At 42.8% G+C, this 18,451-nt stretch overlaps 1 protein-coding gene across 1 annotated transcript in view; it reads right to left on the reverse strand.

The window, feature by feature from the left end:
- LOC138416614 (CD48 antigen-like) overlaps window positions 1-18,451 on the reverse strand; it is a 78,268-nt gene that overhangs the window by 35,466 nt on the left and 24,351 nt on the right. Inside the window, exon 3 of the mRNA XM_069546117.1 lies at window positions 2,179-2,475. Coding sequence (XP_069402218.1) covers window positions 2,179-2,475 — 297 coding nt within the window. The remainder of the gene's footprint in view (window positions 1-2,178; window positions 2,476-18,451) is intronic.

Raw genomic sequence — 18,451 nt, forward strand, 5'->3', positions numbered from 1 at the left:
TCCTCTGAGGTCTTTTCCTTCTGGTCAAGGTAAAACACCTGCAGAATCAATGCACCTCAGAAGTCATAGGATTAAAATGTAGCAGAGAATTGACCCAATCCGAGCTGACTTCTGGGTTGTATGTCTGTGAGGGGTGATGGAAGCTCTACCAATCTGACCTCCTGAACTCGAGATCCATCTCCTCCATGAAACCTTATCACATTGCTGGACTCCTCTTGCATACTTTACATGAGCAATCTTCATATGCTTATTCATTTCCTGTGGTCTGGCCTCAAGTCTTATAAACCTTCTGCATTTCCCATAGTAAGCAGCTCAGCCCTGAGCACTCCAGAGCCAGATGGAGCAGTCTGCTTCCAAGATGCCCCCTTTGAGCTTTAGAAATTCCTGAGCTGGAAAGAAGGATGATCCTTCCACTAATTGCATCCTCAGAGCCTTATCCAGAGGCAAGTGTACAAAAGCCACGTAGGCTTATGGCTTGTAGGATATTCAGAAATTTTGCAAGTTGGTTGTAAAATGAAATTGATAGCAGTTTACAGTTGGCTGTGATGGGAATATTTGCCACAAAAACTGGTAAATGATGTATATATGAGACCTTTTTTTAAAAAAATCACTGTAGGAACCTTTGCATATTTCCTGTTGCTAGTATATCTTGCAAGTTTAGGAGACATGATATGGAGGAAGAGAGCAAGAAGGTGATTCTAGCCTCTTAGACCAAGGGTCATCATGACCCATGTTAGTGGGACATGAATATATACAATATTCTTCATTCTTTGCAGCATTTTAGCATTTTTACGGCTCCTCACCAGACACAAGACCTTCTGGCACATTTTTTTTGTTGTTATAATTTTATCATTTTTGACTGCACCATGCAGCATATGGGGTCTTTGTTCCCCAACCAGGAATTGAACTCAACACGCCCCCTGCAGTGGAAGCCTAGAATCTTAAGCACTGGACAACCAGGGACGTTCCAGCATTTTAAAAGTGTTTTCACTTTCATTATCTACTTTGAAAATCCTAACATTCTAAAAAGTTATAATTATCCTCACAATATGAGGAACTCAAGTCTCTGAGGGGCACATCTCCCTTGGATGTCTGCCCAGCCCTCCTCCTCTCATAATTGACAATCTCCCCAAGAACCAAGTTTCTGCCTTATAAGCTGAGTCTTTGGACCATAAGAGTTTAAATCACATACCTGAACCAAGATGGGCTAGTCAATTTCTCTCTCTTGAGACTTTAACTAAGAGACATGAAAGCCTAGACTTTGAGAGAGATAGTCTGTACTGGCAGGGACCCACTTTCACATGAAAGATTCCAGTGGCTAGAGGCTCTGGACTGAGCCAGGCTCTCATTCTTCCTCCTCTTCAGTCCTTTTCAACTCTTCTAAACTTCTTTCATTGCTTTAAGAAGTCATAGCTTAAGAAAAAAATTCTCCTTTTTTGCTAAAGGTATATCAAGTTGGTGTCCATTACTTGCCATCAACAGAATCTTACCTAATGGGACAGAGATGTCAAGATCTTTCACCAAGGTCACACAGCCAGTAAGTGTGGTCCAGTGGTTAAGAATCTGCCTGCCAATGCAGGGGACATGGGTTCCATCCCTGGTCCAGAAAGATGCCACATACTGCAGAGCAACTAAGCCCATGCATTACAACTACTGAAGCCCACACATCCTAGGGCCAGCAAGCTACAGCTACTAAAGCCCACATGCCTAGAACCCATGCTCCACAACCAGAGACTCCACCACAATGAGAAGCCCATGCACCGCAACAAAGAGTAACCCCCACTTGCCACAATTCAAGAAAGTCTGCGTGGAGCAAGGAAGACCCAGTACAACCAAAAAATCAATTGAAAAAGAAGAAGAACTCAGAACTTATTTGGACTGATCACAAGAGAACATGAAGAGAACAGAGAGGAAACCATCTTTGTTGTCTCCTTCCTCTTCAAATCTTAGACTCTCTAATGTCAGAAGAGGTTTCAAATGTCCCAAAGTTATCTACTTTGGGGTCTGCTGGCCCAGACTCACTTCCAAGTGGAACTGGCTCCAGGAGAAATGGATTAAGCCTGTCCTGAGGTTTTCTCTCCCCCTCCCATGGAGAGTCCCCAGAATCACCAGGAAGCTTCCCAGTGATCTTTCTGGGGCCCCAGAGTCGGGACTAGCCCTTTGGTTACCCTAACTTACCAAGCACCATCAGAGAGATCTTGTATTCCTCCTCATGTCCATTGTCCTTCAGCACCCTCAGGAGGTAAGTACTGCTGTCTTCCTTCTGGACCTTGCGGATGTGCAGTGTGCCACTTTGAGAATCAAGTGTAGCCCTGTCCTTAAATTTAGTATCGAAGTACTTAGTAGGCTCACCAGATTCCCACTCTACAATCTTCTGGTCAGTAGTATAAAACCAGGTGAGTGATCTGCGGTTCTTAGGCAGATTGGAGATTTGCAGACTCACATTGTCACCGGGGGTTGCATATTTTGAATAGCCTGCCAATGAAAGTCAGAATGAGTGAGACCCATTTTAGAGAAAGCAGAGCTGCCCAGTAGCCCAAAGCCTGGGCTGGTGCAACAAGGAAGAAGGGAGAGATTTTTGCTTGGGGGGAGAGAGTATGATCTTTATCAGAGGACCTGACCCCTGATCAGGAATTCAGTGAAAGTGAGAGCTTGAGAGTCTTCCCTGGTGGCTCAGATGGTAAAGCGTCTGCTTGCAATGTGGGAGACCTAGGTTCGATCCCTGGGTTGGGAAGATCTCCTGGAGAAGGAAATGGCAACCCACTCCAGTACTCTTGCCTGGAAAATCCCACGGACGGAGGAGCCTGGTAGGCTACAGTCTATGGGGTCTCAAAGAGTCGGACACGACTGAGCGACTTCACTTTCACTTTTTCACTTTAGAGCTTGAGAAGTGGGCATGGGGATAGGCAACGTGCTTATAATCCATCTAATTCTACCCTAGATGATAAAGAAAAGGGACACTGAGCTGGCCCTGCCTCCCTTCCTTACTCTCATACCAGGACATTTTCACATCAGATGATAAGTTACCTTTCCCCTCTGTGCTTGTGCTCTCTGTGACTCAGTTTAGCTCTCTAGCAGTGGCTTCCCAGTTGGCATTAGTGGCAGCTAGAATACGCCTGCCAATGCAGCAGACACAAGAGACACGGGTTCGATCCCTGGGTTGGGAAGTTCCCCTGGAATAGGAAATGGCAAACCATTCCAATATTCTTGTCCGGAAACTTCCATGGACAGAGGAGCCTGGCGGGTCCATGGGGCTGCAGTCAGACACGGCTGAGCAACTGAGCACACACAGCACAAGGCAAGAAGTAAAGGAGATACAAGGTTTGAAATGAAGGGGAACAAGAGTTATTCAGTGACAAAGTATTATAGAAGAGTGAGCATTTTATTAACAAAAAGATTGTGCTACTTTTCTGGCTTTTGTGATCTTTGTATTTGTTCAGGTTTTAAAAACTTGCCACACATTGGGACTTCTTTTCTCATTCTAACTACACTTATTTTCGTTCCTATTTGCATTTAGAGTTCTATTCTTTTTCTCATGAGAGCACCCCAAATTGTATAAGCCTCAGTTCTTAAAGACCTGGTTTCATGATGGCAAGAAGAAAAGGATGATAGCCAGAAGATAAAGATGAAGGGAGGTCTGCTGATTCTTGTAAATGAGAGAAATCTCTGTATAAATGTACAGACTGAGAAAGAGCAGTGAGTGCTGAGTCACTTCAGTCATGTCTGATTCTTTGCAGCCCTATGGACTGGAGCCCACCAGGCCCTTCTGTCCATGGGGGTTCTCCAGGCAAGAATATTGGAGTTGATGTGCCCTTCTTTAGGAGATCTTCCCAACCCACAGATAGAACACATGTTTCTTAAGTCTCCTGCACTGAGAAATAGCCATAGGAAGAAGCTAATAGTAGAGGAAAGTGGAAATAAATCTCTATCACTCTTACCTCAAATACTGTTACACAAAACCTCACATTGCTCAGCATTGTATCTACACCTATTTTGGGGGTTGGCCAAAAAGTCCATTTGGGTTTTCCCATAGGCTGTTTGCCGGGAGCCAGTGTGAGGAATCCCGCCCGTTACAAGGTCATGAGGAAGGAAGCTGACATACGCAAGGCGTGCTCAGACTTCAGGGACCCCTCTGGAAATTCTTAAGCATGTACCCCAACAAAAATCTGCCGGCTTTTGTGCTCTGCTTTTCTACTCTTCTGACATTTTCTGGAAAAAGTCAATTCAGGGCTTTAGTCTTCTGCATTTGAAAGAGTGTTTCAATCCAAAAAACCCTCTGATGGCTTTCTAGCCTGCCTGCAGGACTCCTACAGCTGCGCATGTGATTGTTTGAGGCTTCCTGACCGCAGGAGGCACAGGAAGCTTAAAACATCCTAGGAATGTAGGAGCTTCCGAGGAGTCAAAATCTTTAGAATAGGACTGATTAAAGGTTTCATTTGTTGAGTCAATATTTGCTGCCAAATTTTCACATCCTTTAGTTGTAGATATAGTTAGAAAAACAAGTAGTAGACCTTGTGTTAGCAACATTAGATCTTTGAGTTAAGTACCTTCTTTGTTATATCCCACTGCACCTTTGTTCTATAGAGATGTAACTTTAATGTTAAAGGAGATGTAGATTAAAGAAAAACACTTCAGGGGAAACAAAATTAACATTCATTAAGGAAGAGAGCCAAAAAGTGTTAACAAGCCTCTTGGCCAGAAGATAATGTAAATCACCTGAGACCTTTTGTATACCAAATGATGTATAGAAAGAGCCTGAGCTGCGAACGCTACATAATCTTGTGTTACCCATTGATCTCTGTGTTTTATCAAAAGTATAAAAGGCCTTCTGAACAATAAAGGATGGGGCCAGGGGGCCAGGGGGCCAGGGGGCCAGGGGCCAGGGGCCAGCGGCCAGCGGCCAGCGGCCAGCGGCCAGCTTCTTGGACCAGCTTCTCTAACTAGTCTCCCGGCCTGGTTTCTTGGGGCTCTGGCTCCCCCCGTGTCTCTCTCTCTCTTTCTTCTTCTCTCCCTTTCCTTCTCTCTGCTCCTTACTTTAACTTCAGGCTGAATCTCCACCTGGGGCGCAGAGGCTCGCCAGGTCTACTTACTTGCCCTGGCTGTTAAGACCCGCGAGAAAGGGAGCTTAAGGCGAGGCACCCTTAGATATTCAAGCGGGCGCCGGTGGCCCAACGTAGGTGGTGCAAATTCCTTGTCTGGAATTTTATTGGCCTTCCGCGTAAACCAAGCTATTCAGCCCTCTTCCTCCACTTAATCTTCCTACACTATAGTTCCTTAATCTAATCTTTCATTAATAAATAAACAAGTCTTTCCACGCCGACGCCGTCCACCCTTCGAATTCCCTGGATCCACCGGGGCTGGACCCCGGCAGCTGTTACTTTCCACATGTCTATCATTTACAAAAACATTCTTTTGAATAAAGATTAAAAATACCTATGGCCCCAGGTCTTTCAAGTTCCTAGTCATTAATCCTTCCAACTATCCATTGAACAGTTAGTTTAACCTATGCCTGTTGCATTCAGAGACACACTTAGGCATTAATTTCCACAGTGCTTCTGATTGGTCCATCCCATACTCTATAATCTCTGTGACATAATCAGTCAGTCCAAACGACAATATTTGAACAATGACTACATGCCAGGTCATGTGCCAGGCTCCAACACCAGCAAGGTAGACAGAGTCTCTCACCTCTTAGACCATTCAGCCTCTTCAGGAGCATACATTCTCTTCAGGATTCCTAAATTATTGGACACATATTCTAGACTTGTTCTCATTCCATTGCTTGTTTCCATGTGAGTTAATAAAAGCGGTGATAATGGGCAGCCTGGGTCAGTGTTTCTCAGCCTTGGCACTATTGACATTTTGGGCCAGGAAATCCTTTTGCAGAGATGTCTTTGTGTGTTGTAAAACATGTAGTAGCCTCCCTGGCCTCAGCTCACTAGATGCCAGTAACATCATTCCAGTTGGGATCTTCAAAAATGTCTCCAGACAATGCCAAATACTCCCAGGGAAGCAAAAATCTTAGCACCTTCATTCTGGTTGAAAACTGTTGGCTTAGGCATCCTTGGTAGACTCTCCATCAAGTCTCAAAAATATGCTGAAGAATATAGCACAACCCACAAGTAACCACTTTATTTCTAAGGAGGAAGTCACTGCAGTCTACCAGGATGGCTTTTGTTTTTTTTTAATCATTACTGATACATGGTATAGGAAGGGGGAGGGACAGCTGCAACATCTTGTTCATGCCTATATGTTAAACTCAGATCATATTAAAGTGATCCATTTAATACCTGTTACTTACCTTTACCACCAGACTAGAAGCTTCCTAAGGACAGAAAATGAATCTTATAAATTAAAGTCATTTCCATTGTAGAATGGTAGTTAAGAACATAGGCTCAGGAGTTAGACTATTCAAATCCTGACCCTGTCACTTACTAGCTGTGTAACTGCCAACATTTTACCTGACCTCTCTGCCTTCATTTTAGTTTATCTTACAGAGTTTGTGATGATAGAGTTCATGTATCAAATTTACTGAGTTAAAGGATGCCCAGATAGCTTGTAAAACACTCTTTCTGGATGGTTTATAAGGGTTTTTTTTTTTTTTTAAACAGAGATTGGCATTTGGATCCGTCATTCAAATTTGACTGGGTATTGAAGATCACCCTCACCAATGTGGGTAAGCATCATCCAACTTGCTGAGGCCCAGAATTGGACAAAAAGGAAAGAATAAAAGCAAATTTCTTTCTACTGTGAGTTGGGATATTCCATCTTCTTCTACCCTTGAACATCAGTGCCCCTAGTCCTTGGACCTTAGTACTTGAACTACAGCTTAGACCGCTGGCTTCTCTGAAGCCTCTTGTGGAAGGATGAATGAAGTAGAGTCTACTGAGAATGAAGATTACAGAGTGTAGAAACTCAAATTGTGAGTCTATATATTCTCAGATCTGTGGATTTCTACTGAAACTACACAAGGAACTTTCTTGGCCTTCGTCTTACCGGTGGCAGATCATGGGACTTCTCCAGAGAAGTACAGAATATGGATTATGCTTCCATAACTATGTGTGTGTGCTAAGTCAATTCAGTCATGTCTGACTCTGTGTGTCCTCATGGACTGTAGCCCCCCAGGCTCCTGTGTCCCTGTCTATTCTCCAGGCAAGAATACTAGAGTGGATTGCCATTCCCTTCTCCAGGGTAATTTCCTGACCCAGGGATCAAACTGACATCTCTTACGTCTAACGTGCTATGGCTGGCAAGTTCTTTACCACTAGCGCCACCTGGGAAACTGTGTGAGACTCACTCTCTCTCTATATCCTATTGATTCTTTTTCTCTAAAGAACCCTGACCCAGAGTAACAGAAATAAAATGCTTAGAATATAATTTGATTAATTCAAACAATCAATACACATAAAATACTTGGTATAATACTTGGAAGATTCAGTTCAGTTCAGTTCAGTCATTCAGTTGTATCCGACTCTTTGCAACCCCATGAATCCCAGCATACCAGGCCTCCCTGTCCATCACCAACTCCCAGAGTTTACTCAGACTCATGTCCATTGAATCGGTGATGCCATCGAGCCATCCATCCTCTGTCGTCCCCTTCTCCTCCTGCCCCCAATCCTTCCCAGCATCAGGGTCTTTTCTAATGAGTCAACTCTTCGCATGAGGCGGCCAAAGTACTGGAGTTTCAGCTTTAGCATCATTCCTTCCAAAGAAATCCCAGGGCTGATCTCCTTCAGAATGGACTGGTTGGATCTCCCTGCAGTCCAAGAGATTCTCAAGAGTCTTCTCCAACACCACAGTTCAAAAGCATCAATTCTTTGGCACTCAGCTTTCTTCACAGTGCAACTCTCATATCCATACATGACTACTGGAAAAACCATAGCCTTGAGTAGATGGGCTAGTCAAGGGCTTCCCTGGTGGTGTAAAGATTAAAAGCGCCTGCCTGCAATGTGGGAGACCTGGGTTCAATCCCTGGGTTGGGAAGATCCCCTGCAGGAGGAAATGGCTACCCACTCCAGTATTCTTGCTTGGAGAATCCCATGGATGGAGGAGCTTGGTGGGCTATAGTCCACGGGTCGCAAAGAGTCGGACACGACTGAGCGACTTCACTTTCACTTTGACTACATGGACCTTTGTTGGCAAAGTAATGTCTCTGCTTTTTAATATGCTATCTAGGTTGTTCATAACTTTTTATTAGTAGATAATAAATGTCAGGTATTGTTTATTATTATTACCTACATTATTTTTTGTATCCATAAATTCTATACTGTGCATAAATTATTGAGACGTTCTTTTTAAAATTTTTCATATGCTTCAGTTTATTCTATTTTTTAAAGTTAAATTTATTTTTTTTATTAGAGGCTAATTACTTTACAATATTGTATTGGTTCTGCCACACGTCAACATGAATCCGCCATGGGCGTACACGTGTTCCCCATCCTGAACCCCCCCTCCCACCTCCCTCCCCATACCATCCCTCCGGGTCATCCCAGTGCACCAGCCCCAAGGATCCTGTGGCATAGCTTATTGACATGTTTAACACCTGCCATTAAACTCATTTTATTGTGCCAAAACAGTGGTAAAATAAGGACTAGAATTTTTTTAGGAACGAATGCCTATCTGTGAATCTGAAAGTATAGAATGTGGTGGAAGGGGGAAAAAAAATTGCAGCAACTCCTGCAGATGCTTTCACCTATAAGCTAGATCTATTAAAAGACATCAGCATGTGTAAAAAAGAAACAAACCAGGTCTTTGGTTAGGACATGTGATTATAAGAAAGAGTCCCCAGCACCATCGTAAGACTAGAGAACTTACCTGAAACTTCCTTGGGCAAAGAAAAATGAGGATGAACTCACTGAGGAATAAAGAATACAGAGCATAGAGACTGAAGTTATGATTCAGACTCAGTTATAATGTACATTATTTCTCCATCTGAGAATGAAGTCTGCTTCATAATAATAAAACAGGGAACATTTCACACAAAGATGGGCACAATAAAGGACAGAAATGGTATGGACCTAAGAGAAGCAGAAGATATTGAGAAGAGGTGGCAAGAATACTCAGAAGAACTATACAAAAAAATCTTAATGACCCAGATAACCACAATGGTGTGATCACTCATCTAGAGCCAGAATTCTGGAATGCAGAATCAAGTGGGCTTAGGAAGCATGACTTAGAACAAAGCTAGTGAAGGCAATAGAATTCCAGTTGAGCTACCCCTCAAAGATGATGCAGTGAAAGTGCTGCACTCAATACGTCAGCAAATTTGGAAAACTCAGCAGGGGCCACTGGACTGGAAAATGTCCATTTTCATTACAATCCCAAAGAAAGGCAATGTCAAAGAATGTTTGAACAACTGCACAATTCCACTCATCTCACACATCTTGTAAAGTAATGCTCAAAATTCTCCAAGGGAGGCTTCAACAGTATGTAAACCAAGAGCTTCCAGATATTCAAGCTGGATTTAGAAAAGGCAGAGGAACCAGAGATCAAATTGCCAACATCTATTGGATCATAGAAAAAGCAAGAGAATTCCAGGAAAGCAGCTACTTATGCTTTATTGACGACACCAAAGACTTAGACTGTGTGGATCACAACAAACTGTGGAAAATTCTTCAAGCGATGGGAATACCAGACCACCTTACCTGCTTCCTGAGAAACCTGCATGCAGGTCAAGAAACAAGAGTTAGAACTGGACATGAGACAATGGACTGGTTCAAACTTGAGCAAGGAGTACATCAAGGCTGTATATTGTCACCCTGCTTATTTAACTTCTATGCAGAGTACATCATGCGAAAGCCTGGGCTGGATGAAGCCCAAGTAGGAATCAAGATTGCCAGGAGAGATATCAATAACCTCAGGTATGCAGATGACAACACACTTATGGCAGAAAATGAAGAGAAACTGAAAAGTCTCTTGATGAAAGTGAAAGAGGAGAATGAAACATTTGGCTTAAAACTGAACACTCAAAAGAGTAAGATCATGGCATCTAATCCCATCACTTCGTGGCAAATAGATAGGGAAAAAAATGGAAACAGTGACAGACTTTATTTTTGGGGGCTCCAAAATCATTGCAGATGGTGACTGCAACCATGAAATTAAAAAATGCTTGCTCTTTGGAAGAAAAGCTATAACCAGCCTAGACAGCATATTAAAAAGCAGAGACATCACTTTTCCGACAGAGTTCCGTCTAGTCAAAGCTATGGTTTTTCCAGTAGGCAAGTATGAATGTGAGCGTTGGACCATAAAGAAGGCTGAGTGCCGAATAATTGATGCTTTTAAATGGTGGTGCTGGAGAAGACTCTTGAGAGTCCCTTGGACCACAAGGAGATCAACCCAGTCAATCCTCAAGGAAATCAACTCTGAATATTCATTGGAAGGACTGATGCTGAAGCTGAAACTCCAATACTTTGGCCACCTGATGCCAAGAGCTGAATTGTTGGAAAAGACCCTAATGCTGGGAAAGACTGAAGGCAGGAAGAGGAGGGGATGACAGAGGATGAGGTGATTGGATGGCATCATTGACTCAAAGGACATGAGTTTGAGCAAGCTCCAGGAGTTGGTGAAGGACAGGGAAGCCTGGCATACTGCAGTCCATGGGGTCACAAACAGTCAGACATGACTGAACGACTGAATTGAACTTACAACATTAAGATCTTGTTTGTCCAGGATATCCCCAACACGTTCCACAGAACTTCAAACTAAAGTGTGAGGAGGAGGGGGAAGATATAACAGACAGAGTCCCTGAGATTGTGAACGTTTCAAAGGCGAACACCATGTGTTACTCAATTTTGAATCCCCAGAATACTTGGCTCACATATAGTGTTTAGTATAGAATGGATGGGACAAAAATCTATACATAAGTGTTCCCATTCATCTCCTCATAACCTCCAAGTAGTCATATTTTTTATCCCACTTAGCTTGCTTTTGCTTGGTATGTGTGTGTGTTAGTTGCTCAGTCACGTCTGACTCTTCTCTTTGCAGGCTCTTGGACTGTAACCTGCTAGGCTCTTCTGTCCATGGGATTTTCCAGGCAAGAATACTGGAATGGGTTGCTGTTTTCTCCTCCAGGGGATCTTCTTGACCCAGAGATCAAACCTGTGTCTCCTGCATTGCAGATGGATTCTTTATCACTGGGCCACCTAGGAAGCCCTCCTCTTGCTTACTTCTTAAGATTTGTTTGACCTTTATGAGGAGCCACTCGGGTTGGTTTAGAAAATAGAGCTTCTATAACATTATGGCTCAAGAGAATGAGAATCTCTGAGCTGTAGAGGAATGGAATAGTTTGAGAAGACTGAAGAGGGCAGATAAGTGTACGATAGGAAGTATTGCTATAGCTTATAAACTGGATTCCTTTTAACATCTTTTGAGAGACTTAAAGTAGAAATTTGAGTTACTTTTTTTTTTTTTAATTACTTGTGGACTTCCCTGGTGGCTCAGATGGTAAAGTGTCTCTCTACAGAGGGAGAGACCCGGCTTCAATCCCTGGGTTGGGAAGTTCCCCTGGAGAAGGAAATGGCCATCCACTCCAGTATATTGCCAGGAAAAGCCCATGGACAGAGGAGCATGGAAGGCTAAGGTCCATGGGGTCGCAAAGAGTCGAACACGACTGAGCAACTTCACTTAATTACTTGTGAACAATGAACTTAAGTATCATGGTTTCTTAAGTATCATAATGTGCCTACCTGGGCCAGTGTAGGAGTCCTGTCTTATGCTTGTGTGTGTGAGTCACTTAGTAGTGTCCAACTCTCTGTAACTCCATGCATTGTAGCCTGCCAGGCTCCTCTGTCAATGGTATTCCCAGGCAAGAATATTGGAGTCGGTAGACATTCCCTTCTTCAGGGGATCTTCCTGTCCCAGGGATTTCACCTGGGTCTCCTGCACTGCAGGCAGATTCTTTACCATCTGAGCCACCAGGGAAGTCTTACGGTTGGGTCCTGGATAACAGAATCAAAGATGACTCTTATGACATATACAGCAGAGGAGCAGTGAAGAAGCTGCCCAGAAAGTTGTTTCTCAAAAGATACAACACAAAAGAGTGCTTAGTGTATCATTCATGGTTTCAGGTATCTACAAAGCAATGAAAAGCAGCTAGAGAAACCTTGAAATGAAAACCCAGCAGCCTCAAATGGGCTGAGACTCATGCTTGAGAATAGCAAAGGAAAAGTGAGTTTTGGGAAAAGGATATGAAAAAAGAAAGAATATATGTATACGTATAGCTTCCCTGGTAGCTCAGCTGGTAAAGAATCCACCTGCAATGTGGGAAACCTGGGTATGATCCCTGAGTTGGGAAAATTCCCTGGAGAAGGGAAAGGCTACCCACTCCAGTATTCTGGCCGGGAGAATTCCATGGATTGTATAGTCCGTGGGGCTGCAAAGAGTCAGACACGACTGCGCAACTTTCACTTTCACTTTCATATGTATAGTAGAGTCACCTCGCTGTACACCTGAAGCTAACACAATATTGAAAATCAACTATACTCCACTATAAAGTAAAAATGAATTTAAAAAGGAACAGTGAGTTTTGCTATGAAATGTCTAATGATAGTGTGGCCTTCAAAAGCCACATCAAGATAGAAACAGTAGAACGAATGCTTGATTAACCATAAAAAAATGGAAAAACATTCTACTCTTCTAAAAGGATCCTATAATCCAGTCACAAGTTGAATAAAGATGCATTAATATTACTATTATACTATAGATTGCAAAAATTAGCATACAGACATTGTAGCACAATTTGAGATATCAAAGTAGTGGTTTAGTCTATTACTGAGGATTGTCTAATAAATTCAGATGAATTCATTGATATTTTCCTTTCATTGTTGTTATTGTTCAGTCACTCAGTCATGTCTGACTCTTTGCAACCCCATGGACTGCAGCACTCCAGGCTTCCCTGTCCTTCACCATCTCCCAGAGCTTGTTCATACTCATGTCCATTGAGTCGGTGATGCTATCCAACCATATTGTCGTCTGTCATCCCCTTCTCCTCCTGCCTTCCATCTTTCCCAGCATCAGAGTCTTTTCCAATGAGTCAGCTCTTTGCATTAAGTGGCCAAAGTATTGGAGTTTCAGCTCTAGCACCAATCTTACAATAAATATTCAGGGTTGATTTCCTTTAAGATTGAATGGTTGGATCTCCTTGCAGTCCAAGGGACTCTCAAGACCCTTCTCCAACACGAGTGCAAAAGCATCAATTCTTCAGTGCTCAGCTTTCTTGACGGTCCACCTCTCAGATGCACATGACTGCTGGAAAAACCATAGCTTTGACTAGACAGACATTTGTCAGCAAAGTAATGTCTCTGCTTTTTAAGATGCTTTCCAGGTTTGTCATAGCTTTCCTTCCAAGGAGCAAGCGTCTTTTAAATTCATGACTGTTCATGACTGCAGTGACTATCTTCAGTGATTTTGGAGCTCAACAAGATAAAGTCTGTCACTCTTTCCATTTCTTCCCCATCTATTTGCCATGAGTTGATGGGACCAAATGCCATAATCTTAGTTTTGTGAATGTTGAGTTTTAAGCCAGTTTTTTTCACTCTCCCTTTTTCCCTTCATCACGTGGCTCTTTAATGCCTCTTTACTTTCTGCCATAAGGGTGGTATCATCTGCATATCTGAGGTTATTGATATTTCTCTCGGCAATCTTGATTTCTGCTTGTGCTTCATCCAGCCAAGCATTTCACATGATGTACTCTGCATATAAGTTAATTGAGCAGGGTGACAGTATATAGTCTTGACGTATTCTTTTCTCAGTTTTGAACCAGTGCATTGTTCCATGTCTAGTTCTAACTGTTGCCTCTTGACCTGCAAACAGGTTTCTCAGGAAGCAGGTAAGGTGGACTGGTGTTCCTGTCTCTTTAACAGTTTTCCAAAGTTTGTTGTGATCCACACAGTCAAAGGTTGTGTCAATGAACCATAGTCAATGAAGCAGAAGTAGATGTTTTTCTGGAATTCTCTTGCTTTTTCTATGATCCAATGGATGTTGGCAAGTTGATCTCTGGTTCCTCTGCCTTTTCTAAATCCAGCTTGACTATCTGGAAGTTCTTGGTTCACATACTGTTGAAGCCTCCCTTGGAGAATTTTGAGCATTACTTTGCTAGTGTGTGAGATGAGTACAATGGTGTGATAGTTCAAACATTTTTTGGCATTGCCTCTCTTTGGGATTGGAGGAAAAACACCTCTTCCAGTCCTGAGGCCACTGCTGAGGTTTCCAAATTTGCTGCCATATCGAGTGCAACACTTTCACAGCGTCATCTTTCAGGATGTGAAATAGCTCCGCTCGAATTCCATCACTTCCACTAGCTTTTTTGGTAGTGATGCTTCCTAAGGTCCACTTGACTTCACACTCCAGGATGTCTGGCTCTAGATGAGTGATCACACCATCATGGTTTTCTGGGTGATTAAGATCTTTTTTGTATAGTTCCTTTGTGTGTTTTTTGCCACTTCTTCTCAATATCTTCTGCTTCTGTTAGGTCCATACCATTTCTGTACTTTATTTTGGCCATCTTTGCATGAAATGTTCCCTTGGTATCTCTAATTTTCTTGAAAAGATCTCCAGTCTCTCCCATTCTATTGCTTTCCTCCATTTCTTTACTTTGATCACTTTAGGAAGGGTTTCATGTTTCTCCTTGTTATTCTTTGGAACTCTGTATTCAGATGGCTGTATCTTTCCTTTTCCCCTTTGCCGTTCGCTTCTCTTCTTTTCACAGGTATTTGTAAGGCCTCTTCAGACAACCATTTTGCATTGTTGCATTTCTTTTTCTTGGAGATGATTTTGATCACCACTTCCTGTACTATGTTATGAACCTCCATCCATAGTTCTTCAGGCACTCTGTCTATCGGATCTACTCCCTTGAATATATTTGTCGCTTCCACTGTACAATTGCAAGGGATTTGATTTAGGTCATACCTGCATGAAGGCAATGGCACCCCCCTCCAGTACTCTTGCCTGGAAAATCCCACAGACGGAGGAGCCTGGTAGGCTGCAGTTCATGGGGTCGCGAAGAGTCGGACACGACTGAGCGACTTCACTTTCACTTTTCACTTTCACGCAATGGAGAACAAATGGCAACCCACTCCAGTATTCTTGCCAAGAGAATCCCAGGGATGGGGTAGCTTGGTGGGCTGCCGTCTATGGGGTCGCACAGTCGGACACGACTGAAGGGACTTAGCAGCATACCTGCATGACCGAGTAGTTTTCCCTACTTTCTTCAACTTGCGTCTGCATTTTGCAATAAGGATTTCATGATCTATGCCACAGTCAGCTCCCAGTCTTGTTTCTGCTGATTTTATAGAGCTTCATCATCAGCTGAAAATAATATAAGCATTCTGATTTCGGTATTGACAAACTGGTGATGTCCATGTGTAGAGTTGTCTCCTGTGTTGTTGGAAGAGGGTGTTTGTTATGACTAGTGTGTTCTCTTGGCAAAAATCTGTTAGACTTTCCCCTGCTTCATTTTGTACTCCAAAGCTGCCTCTCCAGGTATCTCTTGACTTCTTCCTTATTCTCTTATATATAAATATATATATATGTATATATATATATATATACATATATATACATATATTTGTTTTTCTGGTATGTTTTTTTTTTTAATTTTAAAGTTAATTGAAAAATATTTTGATTTGCCTTTTAACAATTCCATATTTTATTCGATATAAAACTACTTAAAGTACTACTTTGATTTAATTCTAACAAGAAGTAGCTGTTCATGTATCTGCATGCTTAGGATAAAGTAACTGTATTTATGTGCAGTTTATAAATGAGGCAGACCTTTCCTACGCTTACCCATGTTTATTGTCTGTACAGAAGTAAAACTAAAATGGTGTAGGGGAGGGGAATCAGACCAAAACAAGTGGTAAGTTCATACAAAAAGGTCTACCCAGGAAGAAGGAAGTGCTAAAGGGGAAATTCTGAATACTCTAAAGCAAGTCATGTGGTTTCTCATAAAATTTTATCAAAAGCAGTGTTTTACAGATACTGACATGGAGTTACATGCAGCTCTCTACTGAGATAAACCATTTAGCAAACGTGTACAAACCTTTCAGGGAAGTAATTTGGCAATAGACAGCAAGACTTCAGATGCATGTCATGGGGCAAGATGAAGAGTACAGTGCTCTTTCCTGAGATGGGAAGTCTCATGAATTTAATCGGCCAGATGACAGTGACCAAATGCATGTTGAGGAAGCCCCAGGTTTGTGGAGGTTTATTACACAGCAATGGATAGCTGAAACCAAGATGAGGAGTTAGATTTTGGAAATGTGTTTGAAGATGTTTAGAAAGCAGAGATTCAGTTCTGTGGCCCAGGAGAGAGCACTGGGCTTTGGAATTTCCTGATGATATTCCTGGCTCTTATCTGTCTCAAACTGTATTGTGGTATTGTGGTCACAATCCCAGAGCAATTTCACATTCTTTATTTCATTGATCTTAATAATAACCCCTTGACAAAATGGGGAGCATATCATTATACCCATAATAGAGTTGAGAAAATTGAGACTCAGGAAGCTTTTACGATTTATAGGAAACCCCATGGCTTAGAACTCAGAACATAGGTCTTACAGCAATTATCCTCCAATTAAAAATCAAATTAAGAAAAAAGAAGATACGTTTTCTGATTCCCAGAATAAGCTATTTCTATTGCACTTTGTGGTGCTAGAGGGAGACAAGGAAGATGCCTGCTAGTGAGGAGTGGGCCTAGAGATCAGAGAGCTGAGAAACTCAAGTCTGAGGAGGGCCAAAAGAGGACATTTAAAAAATACTTCTCAAATTTCTCCACAAAAACATGCATTACTGGGAAAATAAGAATAACGATACCCCCAGGAAGATCTGGACAGATAGCCTGAAAGGAAGTTCTTTGATGTCATTCATTCATAGGATTAACAATTATTTAATTAGCCCATGCCACGTGCTAGGCACTGTATTAGGTTCAGCAATGGACAAGGTCCCTGTGCTCAAGAGATCCAGGAAGCAGACAGCCAAGCAGTTCACCAACCATAACCTGGAAGCTGAGGCTTCTGGGAGGAAGTGACGTAAGAATGGGAGGGGCTGGAGAGGGGGCATGCAGGACATTTCAGGCAGAAGGAAAGGCATGCATATAGGCCTAGAGGCAAGAGAGAAAGCACCTCCTCCATGGCAAAGCACAAAGTTGAATTTAGACAAAATGTGGTTATGGGGTGTTGTTTCATCACTCAATCATGCCCAAGTCTTTTGTGACCCCATGGACTGTTGCCCACCAGGCTCCTCTGCCCTTGAGAGTTCCCAGGCAAGAATACTGGAGTAGGTTGCCATTTCCTTCACCAGGGTGTCTTCCTGACCCAAGGATTGAACCCACATCTCCTGCATTGGCAGGTGGGTTTTTTTGTACAACCACGGTGCCACCAGGCTTTGGGGTGAGGGAGTCATAAACTGAAGATAAAAGAACTATCTGTAGGCGTACTCTGCACATGAGGAGATTTAGACACAATGGCCTCATGTCTAGACAAAGCACTGAGATAGTCCGCTTCTTTTGGCATGTCTATCTTTCCCAACAATTGGATGAATACTTCATACCAGCCCCTACTCCCAAGGTCATATTAGTGACCTATGAGCTGAGTAAGCCCCATGGAGCTCACACAGCCACAGGAGGCCTGAAGATATGTCTCCAGACGTAGTGTAGGGGAGCAGAATGTGTCACCCTAAGATATGTCTCTTTGGCATATTAATTGTTTCAAGTAGGTTGTTTTCTAAGGAAGTAGCAGACATGGTAAACATTCTGAAAACCTTGTACGAGTTACTCTTTCATAAGAAACATTTATATTTGTAAGGGAAATCTCCATTAATAAAGGTGTCTCCCTCTCTTTACCAGATGAGGAGGATGACCAAATCTCTGGAAACTCTTATCAATGCAGAAGGCACTAACTTAAATCTGCCTAACAACCTCACCTTTATTTGCTGTGCTTTTCCTGATAACCTCCCCAAACTGTCAGCCTCAACATTCTCTTTTCTCTTTAGCAGAGGATGGTATTTAAGATGAGGGCTTCAGCCATTTTAGCAAGTTACTTGGTTTTTCTGGGTTTCACCCATGTGAAGTCGCTCAGTCGTGTCCAACTCTTGGTGACCCCATGGACTGCAGCCTACCAGGCTCCTCCCTCCATGGGATTCTCCAGGCAAGAGTACTGGAGTGGCTTGCCATTTCCTTCTCCAGGGGCTCTTCCCGACCCAGGGATCCAACCCAGGTCTCCTGCCTTCCAGGCAGATGCTTTAACCTCTGAGTCACCAGGGAAGCATGTACACAATATTAAACTCTGATTTTCTCCTGTTAGCTGATCTCATGTCAGGTTAATTCTTACACCAGTCAGAGGTCCGAGAAGGGCAAAAAAATTTTCTTCCTGCCCCAAAGCCAGTCATAAGCCAGATCAAATGTCCTGCCACCCTGAGAGGCCTTGCATGAGTAGCCACCAGGATTTCCCCTGAGTAT

Source organism: Ovis canadensis, chromosome 1 (genome assembly GCF_042477335.2).
Source record: "Ovis canadensis isolate MfBH-ARS-UI-01 breed Bighorn chromosome 1, ARS-UI_OviCan_v2, whole genome shotgun sequence".
In the NCBI taxonomy this organism is placed as follows: Eukaryota; Metazoa; Chordata; class Mammalia; order Artiodactyla; family Bovidae; genus Ovis; species Ovis canadensis.